This window comes from Mauremys mutica, chromosome 7 (genome assembly GCF_020497125.1).
Source record: "Mauremys mutica isolate MM-2020 ecotype Southern chromosome 7, ASM2049712v1, whole genome shotgun sequence".
Lineage (NCBI taxonomy): Eukaryota > Metazoa > Chordata > Testudines > Geoemydidae > Mauremys > Mauremys mutica.
This window is the reverse complement of record NC_059078.1, coordinates 31,699,745-31,709,455: the sequence shown is the minus strand read 5'-3', so window position 1 is coordinate 31,709,455 and position 9,711 is coordinate 31,699,745. Positions and strand designations below refer to the sequence as shown.

Here is a 9,711-nt window from a genome sequence, read left to right as displayed (position 1 = left end):
CTGCCTGTAACATGTGGGCACTTTCCAGAGGATCCCTTGACTCTTCAGCTCGCCTGCAGCCTTGCACTTTACAGACGCTCCCTGGGCTGGGGCGGGGAAAGGAGGTCCGGCAGCGTGTGCGCAGTGAATGTATGGGTGAGGCGGCACTTGCATTGCATGCGCATGCGTAGTGGCTGTTCGACAAACCCACGCTCCCTGGCGGCAGTCGCTGCTGCTGGGAGGCTGGCTACTGATTGGGGGAGAGGGCGGGCTGACGATTTAAAGGGGCCGCAGCCCCAATGGGAGGAGGGTGATGGCCTGCAGGGTGAAGGATGAGTACCAGCGGCATTACACGGTCACAGAGCCGAGGAGCCACCCCAAGGGCCACACCGAGTATAAAGTGACAGCCAAGGTGAGGGGCAGCTCCTGGGACCCTCCCCAGGGGGCTGCGCGTGGCCCCTTTAAGGCGAAGGGCCCTTCCTGCTGGGCAGCAGGGGCTGCTGATACCCCCATGAGAGGGGGGCACCTCACTTGGTCTCCCTAAGGAGGGAGCATTATGGGGCGCGGGTGTGGCGAGACTTGTCCCTGGTACTTTTCCGGGGGCAGGACACTGTGTGTAGTCGCTTTAAGAGATGGGGAGCTGCGTGTGGGCCCTGTCGGGTCTCCGTTTTGGGGTGTCGTGGGTGTGGCCCCTTTAAGATGGAAGCTTCCTGCAGGGGGAGCCTTGTGTTCCTGGGTCCCGTGAGACCCGCACGTGGGACGTGGCTAGCACCTGCCACAGCTTTCCATGCCCCAGGCAGGGGTGGCAAGTTTGTATAATTTTTGGTGGTGCCCAGAACTGGTCCAAGCACCCCCCACCCCCGGTGCCTTGTAAGCCAGTATATATATTTTTAAAAGAATGTAAAACTGTGGGGGTGGGGATGGGGATGAGGATGAGGGGTTTAGGGTGGGGGCTCAGGATGAGGGCAGAGGGTTGGGGTGTGGATGAGGGGTTCATGATGCAGGAGGGGGTTCAGGGCTGGGGCAGAAAGTTGGGGTGGGGGGGTGAGGACGCTGGCTGGGGGTGCAGGCTCTGGGGATGAGGAGTTTGGGGTGCAGGCAGGCTTCCCCAGGGCTGGGGGCGGAGAGGAGGACTTCCCCCAGCCCCCTCCCCACCTGCAGCAGCAAGCTCTGTGGGAGGGGCCTTCCTCTCCACCCCCCAGCAGCACACTCACCTCACACCACTGTCACTATACATGCTCCTAGGGCCCCTCTCAGGTCCAGGAAGCCCCCTCGCCTCCCCTGTGGTTGGTGCCGGGGGGGGGGGCTGCCATCACGTGTGCGCCTCCTCCCCTGCTGCTGCCGCCCCTCACTGAGGGTGGGGCTGCCCCTTGCCCAGTGTGGGGCAGGAGCGGTGACTGCAGGCGGGGTGGGGGGTGGGGTTGTGCTGGTGGAGGGTCCTGCCGGAAAAGGGAAGAGTCAGCCTGCCTTGGCACTAGTGGATGGGGTTGCTAGGACTCTGCAGCCACAGTTGATGCCGGGAGCCAGCAAAGCGGAGGCAGCGGGGAGCTGCAGGGGAGAGACCCAGCCCGAAACATTGGTGGAGCTGGGCCCCCGGGCCCTGAATATTGCTGGAGCCCGGGCACCACGGGCCCATATAACTCACTGCCCCTGGTCCCCAGGGGCTTCCTAGGTGGGAGGCCCTGCTACAAGCCCTAGGCATTGCGCATGTCGCAGGTCAAAGACCTGTCCCACATTGACCATGTCCCAGGGATGTCCCAGGTTAAAGGTAACTCCCACGCCCTGGGGGTGTCCTGGGGGAGTGATCCCTACCACACCACACCCCATGACTGTCACATTTCCCACATCCTAGGCTGCTGGCCCCTAGGCTGCTGGTCCCTTCGTTATCTCTGAACCTCCCCATCTCCACCTCCTGGCTCGGAAGTTACTGACTCCTTGTCTCTTCCCTCCATAGTTTGTTTCGAAGACGAACCCGGAGGATGTCAAGGAGGTGACTCTCTTAAACCCATCTGCTCATGCAGGGGAGGGGTGCAAAGAAAGGATGGGAAGGAATCCATATCCATCTGTCTGTGTCCTCAAAGAGAGGGAGCAAAGAATTATGGGGGGGGTCCTCCACTCTAGGGTAGCCCGCATACACAGCTGCTCAGCAGTGATGGGCAAAGTCCCAAAATTTGAGGTCTGGTGGAGTTGGGTTTTGGGGGATGGTTTTGTCTTGGGGCTTTGAGGCCTATGGCAAAGGTTGTGAGGCAGGGGCAGAGTGACCAAGGTCTGGGGGTGAAAATTAGGAGGGCTTTGGGGGAAATCCAGGAGTTTTGACATCAAAGTTCATCTTGGAAGGAGATGGGTCCATAGATTTATATGTGGGGGTTTGAGTTGAAGGGTTGCAGTTTGGGGAATAAGGGAAGGGTCCCTGGGACTGTGGGAGCTGTGGGGTAGTGCACATCTGTGGCTAGTTAACTGGGGCACCTGGGGGGCTCGTGTCCTTCAGATCACGGTCTGGAAACGATACAGTGACTTCAAGAAGCTGCATGGGGACCTGTCCTACATCCACCGCAACCTCTTCCGGCGCATGGAGGAGTTCCCCACCTTCCCAAAAGCCCAGGTCTTTGGTAAGGGGCTTCCCAAGGGCCAGGGGGCACAGCAGCTCCTGGAGCCTGATTCATCTGGTTGCCCCCAGAGCTGGGGCAGTGGCAGAGAGAGCTCCCCCCACACACACATACAGATGCACTCTGCTCCCCCAATCCCTCCACCTTCCCTCCCCGCCCACAGCTCCCTCTCTCATGCCTAGCTCCCCCATCCCCACAGCACAGCCCCCTACCCCACGTAGCTCCCTCATCCTCCCACACAGCTTCTTCCTCCCCACAGTGCTCCACAACAGGGGCACACAGTGGATCATACCATGTGAAGTGAATTGAGGTGGGATGCCCACCAGATAGTGGCAGGGGTGGGTGAGCTAGAATGTACCACAGGGTTAGAAGTGGAGTGGATGGTCTGTCTGGGGAGGGGGTTGTGCTGGAGGACCTATCCTAATAAGAGCTTTGTCTTGCAGGCCGCTTTGAGCCCGAGGTGATCGAGGAGCGCAGGAAAGCGGCTGAGGCCATGCTGAGGTTCACAGTGCACATTCCTGCACTGAACAACAGCCCCCAGCTCAAGGAGTTCTTCAGGGTACGTGGGGTAGGGCTGGTCTGGGCTGAGGGATCCCGGGGTGGTCAGAGTCTATTGCTGATGCATCAGGCTGCTCACACACGTGGCAGTACACCAATGGCCCACCCAGTTGCTCTACACTTCCCTTGAAAAGCTTGGGCTGAGGAGATTCTCCCCATCCCAGTGTACAGCAGAGACTCCTCTGAAAGATGATAGTCAGGACTGATTGGATCTAGTGCGTTAGAACAGCGGGAGCCGGGAGTCAGGATTCCTGGGTTGTATTCCCAGCTCTGGGAGGGATGTGGGGTCTGGTGGGTTACGGGGGGAGCTGGTATGTGGACACCTGGGTTCCCTTCCCAGTTCTGTCACTGACCTGCTGTGTGGTTCTGGGCGGGTCACTTCCCCACCTTTGTACCCATCTTCCCCGCTGTGCATGTCAAAACGTGTCTGCTGCCAGTGGAGAAGTACGAGGCTAATACCCCATCCCTGCCCCCATGGCCACACTAGCACCCCAGTCCCCAGCTCCTCCTTTACCATGCTGCTTCCTTCCTCCAGGGAGGGGAGGTAAAGAGGCCCCTGGAGGCCTGTGACCTACGCATCCTGCCACCCCCTCTGATCCCAGTACCACAGGAGGGCACAGATGCCGGGGACGATGCACGGGGATCTGTGGCAGAGCTGGGACTGCAGAGCCTGGAGCCTGAGGGGGAGCCAGAGCCACACCCACATCGAAGGGAGCAGGCGGAACCGCAGAGCCCAGTGCCCCTGGGAGTTGTGGGGGTAGCGGGGGAGGAGCATAACAGGGGAGACGAAGGAGAGGAGACAGGTACAAGATTCCTGCTATTGATTTTGTGGGTTACAGCCGGGCGACCGGGAGTCAGGACTCCTGGGTTCTGTCCCCAGCTCTGGGAGGGCAGTGGGATCATGTGGTTTAGAGCAGGGGGCTGGAAGTCAGGACTCTTGGGTTCTATCCCCAGCTCTGGGAGTCTGACTGAGTGACAAGAGCTGGGTTTTCTGGGTTCAGTTCCAGACCCTGCCACAGATTCCCAGTGTGACCTTGGACAAATTGCTTCCCCTGTCTGTGCTGCTCTTCCTCAGTCTGCAAAATGGGGATAATTATACTGACCAGCCTCTCAGCAGGGCTACGAAGGGTTAATTAATTGCTCTCTGCAAAGCCCTTGACTTCCTCAGAGGAAAGGCACAAAAGAGGGGCAAAAATATTATTGTGCTGTTAAATGTCGTGGTGTTGATCTGTGACGTTCAGGAACCTTTTCTCCATTTTTACCATTTAAACCTGACCCTGGCTACCCAAACAGACCAACCTTGTGCTTACGGCAGGGAGAGAAGGAAGGGAAACTTGCCAGCTGAGTTTCAGAGCAGAGATTTGAGCAACTCCTATTTATATTGTGGGAGCATGAAGGGACCCCATTATGGGGCGCACTTTAGCAGGAGTATTAAGGTTGTACCTGGAGGACCCCTCTGTTCTAGAGCCCCACTATGATGTGCGCATTATCACCAGTATTGTGGTGGCACCTACCGGCTCCAGCTGAACTCGGGGCTCATTGTGTTACACAGTCTCGGCCCAGAAGAGCTCATACCCTAAATAGACAAAGGGTGGGAAACAGAGGCACAGAGAGGTGAAGAGACTTGTCGAAGGTCACCCAGCAGGTCGGTGGCAGAGCTGGGAATAGAACCCAGGAGTCCTGAGGCCCAGCCTTGTGCCCTAGCTATTGGACCATGCTGCATCTCAGTATATGTGAAACTGACCAGCCCGGTGATCAGCTGTTTAAAGCGGCATTGCTAAGAGCCATTCCCTGGTAGGGAGGATTGAAGGCTGCAATTGGGAATTAGGTCCCCAACTCCTAGAGGATATTGACATTTAACACCTTTTACAAATCCCAGCCTTGATCTCCATGAAGGACGTTGCCCTTGCCGAGGGTTTGGTTTCCAAAGGCAGTGACTATCCGTGGCTCTGATCGGGGCAGCAGGCGCTTCAGAATCCCAGGCCTCCTCTTCTCTGCAGGCCAGGGAGCACGATTAGGGGACAATGCACCATGAGCACATGACATTCAGCTGATTCAGGGGGAGACAGGGGATGATGCATCATGTGGTTTGTAGGTGGGGGAGTGAGGGAGGATTCTGCTGCTACAGCAGGCAAGTCCGGAGCGGGGAAACAAAGAGCTGTAGTCACAGCCCAGCACCAGGGAGGGACTGGAGAAGAGGCAGCTCAAGGGCCTGAGCCTATAATGAAAGGCATCACTTTCAGCGTTCGCCAGTGAAGACTGTCAGATCCCAAGCTCTATCCTGCCTCAGGCAGAGGCTCTTCAGCTGGCCCAGCCTAGATGCACTTAGCAGCACTGATCAGATGATGGTGGTACCTAGAGGCGCTGTATTACGCCATAGAGTACGGTACACAAAGGCCCTGACCAAGATGGGGATCCCTCTATGAGGTACACAGTAGTAGTAGAATAGCATCTAGAGCCCCCAGCCGTGATCTGGGCCCCATTACGGGTGTGCATTATTAGTAATATTATGGTAACATCTACAGGCCCCATCCAATACTGGGGCCTTATTGTAGTGTGTGCATTAGTAGTATGGTCACAGCCAGAGGCCCTAGCTGAGATCAGGGCCTCATTAGGGTGTGTATTATTAGTAGCATTACAGTAGCACCTAGAAACCAGCTGAGATTTGCACCTCGTTATAGCATGCACATTAGTAGTAGTAATATCGTAGTGCCCAAAGGCCCCATTATGGTGTGTGCTTTATTATTAATCATACAGTAGCATCTAGAGGCCCCAACCAAGCCTGCGGTCCCATTTTGGTGGGTGCATTAGTAGCAGTATTACATTAGCGCCTACAAACCCAGTGAGAGACCGTCCCTGCCCCAAAGAGCTCACAGACAAACAGTGACTCTCCCAGTTGTACAGATGGGGAAACTTAGGCCTTGAGCGCCAGACCCTCAGCTGATGGTGGGGCGGGTAGGCAGGCTGGCTCCTCAGGGTGGGGTTCAGTTCAGACACCCACACTTTCTCCTGTGCTTCGTGCCTGGCTCACAGGGGACCCCGCACTGGCTGCTAAATCCGAGGAGGATCTGGATCTGCTCTTTGCCTCAGTAGGGGAGGAGAAGGAGAGCGGGTCACCTCTCCGCGGCCCCCTGTCTAACCAGGACCTGGCCCTCTTTGACCCTTTCATCAAGGAAGGTAGGCGGGGGTTAGATTGGTCTGGGTCATCTCTAGGGGATGCCAGCCCTGATCCAGTTCCAGGGTGGGGGCACTGGCTGGCTCAGGGGAGTGGGACATGGTGGCTTTCTCCTCTAGGAGCTGGGCAGGCTCAGGCCACTTGGAGGGTGCAGGGATGGGAATCTTGCCTGGTGCTCCCCATAGTGGGAGAGGGGAATGGAGGGTTTCAGTCTCATGAAGCCGGCATGGGGTCCCCGCTCCCTTCTAACATGCCTCCCTCACCCACACACTTTGTGCTTTCAGAGCAATGCTCAGCCAGCCCTTCCCAGGGGGCCACGTTGGCCGTGGGATCAGAACTCCTTCCTGGCCAGGACATTGAGCTGGCGGCTGATGCCCTGTGGGACCTGCAGATCTCTCAGCCTGCGGAGCAGGAGGCAATACAGGGACTGGACCCGGGAGGGTACCTGGCAGTGGCCACGGAGGAGATCACACTGGCCTTGAAGAGAGAAGCAGCCAAAGACTACGCAGGGGCCCTCTGTGGCTACCGCAATGGGGTGGACATCCTGCTGAAGGGGGTGCAAGGTACTTGGAGGGGTGGGGGAACCTCTTGGTCTGACCTCATTGATAAACCGATACCCTCCATAGCATAGAGGGGAAAATGAGGCACAGAGAAGGTTAGTGACGTCCCCCGCAAGGCATGGCATGAAGTCTGCAGCACAGCCAGAGCAGAACGCAGGAGTCCTGGCCCCCAGCCCCCTGCTTCAACCACTGAACTCCACTCCTCTCCCAGAGCCTGGCATCAAACCCATGAGTCCTGACTCCCAGCTCCCTCCCCTACTCTCCCAGAGATGTCTGTGTCATGGCAGCTATTAGCCCCCTGCCCATTAGTGTCAGCGGTGTTGTACCTGCATCGATTTCCCCCCCCCCCCCCCCCGAGCGAGTCACAGGCCTTGATTCCATCAGGCTGTGCTTGGCTGTGCAGGGTGGGTGGGTGTGCCCCCTAAATCACCCCAAGCAGGGACTTGGGGCGGCTCTCACAAGCTGCAGTGGAACAACCCTCCCCATGTCACTCCCTCGCAGGGATGTGAGAGGGGATCCAGGGATTGGCCTGGGCCAGCGCTGTTATTACCAGAGCATTGCACCCTTCATGGCGTAGGTAGGACAAACTGTATAGCCAGCAGCCCTGCCCCACTGCTGGCCAGCCCCTCGTTTGCCCCCCCCCTGTGTCCAGCCCCCTGCCCGGACAGGGCCTTGGACCCTTACTGCCCCTCACACCCAGCCAGCCCCTCCTCCCCCAGCTGGACCCCTCACCACGATCTTCCATTAGCACTTAAGAAGTTGGATAACACAGAGAGCTTGGCCTGCATGAGCAATGAAGTGTATGACCCTCTGGAGAGCTGCTGCCTGTGATGTGTGTAGGCGGCAGCAAAGGGCACCAGAGAGCCTCTGCCTGCTGCACCAAGCAAATTGATTTCTAGTGAAAATCAGGGTTTGCTCATTGTCTCCAGTTCCGCAGGGTGCTGGTGCCTTGACCATTCCTAGCGATTCTGGAAGTGGTCAGTTTTCATAAGTTCCCACATTCCAGCCAGACAGAGAGAGGCCTCGGAGTTCAGTGTGGCCCTCTCTTCTCCTGAGCCGTAACAGCTAATGAGGCTGCATCTGGTCACCCCAGTCCTGGAGCAGGACCCCAGTGTGCTAGGTGCTGCACAAACACAGAACAGGCAGTCCCTACCCCAAAGAGCTCCCCAGCTGCAGCTGGGTATTGCCAATGAGCCAGTCACCCTCAGCCTGCTGTCAGGAGGGAGGAAGATCCAATATTAAGGTTACCCAGGGTGTGAGATTGATCCTGTGTCCCTTCGCCAGGGCTGCTACTTCCTCTCTGGCTTAAACACAGATTTTGCTGTGGCTTTTTGACCATCTTTTCCCTTCCTTGATCCCTGGGGGCCTTTTGTTTTCCCAGGGGGTTGCAAATTAACTCAGGCTACCTAACAGCAGTGTGGATCCTCCCACATTTAGTCTGGGCTGTTGTGGCCAAACAGGCCGGCGTAAAGAACAAACCCACAGCTGCTTTCTCAAGATGTCACTGAGTTTGGAGGTGTGGGTCTTGGTCCTGAAAACCCTGGTCCTCAGCCCAGACATGCACCAGTCCATTAGGACCAGCTGGCAGCATGCTGAGACAATGTCTCCTGGCCCCCGTTCTCCAAGAGCAGGTCTTCCCTGCGGTGTTAACGCTGTGATTGCATGCGAAGTGTTAGCCTCGCTGCAGTTGATGTGTCTGCCCCGCTCTTGGGAGGTGCTAAGATTTCAGGGGGGCATCCCATAGTCCTTATTACCACAGCAAGCTGAGTGGCTGTGATCCTTTTCTAGTAAATTGGTGGAGAACCCGTCTGTCCTTTACAGGCACCTGGATGGGGAGGAATTGGGGGAAGGCACTGAAGGATTAGCTGCCCTCGAGCAGCACTAGCTTGCAGTCACCCTGCACTGTTGTGCTAGCAGCTGGAGAGATTCACTCACTTGAGTTTTAGCCTAAACCCCCTCTGGGGCTGGCCAGCTTGAGTTCAAACACCACCCCTCCCCCACACACCCCGCGCATTAATTCTGCAGCTGACGAAGAGGCCTAAGTGTCATACGTTTCACTGCAGGGGGGAGCCAGCTCATTGCTTACAGTCATGGGCACATCTTTTGCATTTCTCCTCTCCCTGCCCAGGAGACCCTGATCCCACCCGCCGGGAAGCAGTGAAGAAGAAGACAGCCGAGTATCTACAGCGGGCTGAAGAGCTGGTCCAGCTGACCCATCTCCAGCCATGAGCCAGGATCTAAGTCCCCTCCCTTGCTCCCAGGGCATGGGGCTGAGCTGAGATCTGAACCCCAAACTGCCTTTCCAGAGGGATCTAGGGCCAACACATTCACATACCAGTGACTTAGCTAAAGCCCTTCCCTCATGCCCCCTCTGGGCTCAGAAGCAGGACTACAGGCCCTGGTTAGAAACACACCACTCATACAGCCTCCATGGTTTGCTTTAACACAGGGCTGTATGGTGAAGGGGGGAATCTCTGCACTACTAAAGATATGTGTCTATAGTACCTCTCCAGACAGTGGGTGATTTCTTCTGCCCCCTGGGCGTGTGTTTGAACAATCAGTCAGGAAGCTCCAGCTCTTTGCAAAGGTGAATGAGCCCTGGAGCCCCCACAACCAAAGAGGGAAGAGGTCAGCACCCCCACTATGCAGGCACTGAGGTACAGAGAGCTATGACTTCCCCAAATCATATAGGAAACTGGTGGCAAAGCTGGAAATCGAATCCAGCAGTCCTGGCTTCCTCTTGTTCTAGTTCTCTAGACCTCACTCCCCTCCCAAAGCATAGAATAGAAGCCAGGTGTCCTGACTCCCAGTTCCCCTCTCTAGTCCTGTAGGC

General features: G+C 57.0%; 1 protein-coding gene across 1 annotated transcript; it reads left to right on the top strand.

Moving 5' to 3' along the window:
• The first annotated feature begins 201 nt into the window (after positions 1-201).
• On the top strand, positions 202-9,661 carry SNX15 (sorting nexin 15). The gene is made up of 8 exons (XM_045023914.1): positions 202-391; positions 1,934-1,969; positions 2,468-2,588; positions 3,029-3,144; positions 3,679-3,946; positions 6,177-6,320; positions 6,603-6,881; positions 9,007-9,661. The coding sequence occupies exons 1-8, from the start codon at positions 293-295 to the stop codon at positions 9,105-9,107; spliced, it is 1,164 nt and encodes a 387-aa protein (XP_044879849.1). The 5' UTR covers positions 202-292; the 3' UTR covers positions 9,108-9,661.
• The last annotated feature ends 50 nt before the right edge of the window (positions 9,662-9,711 follow it).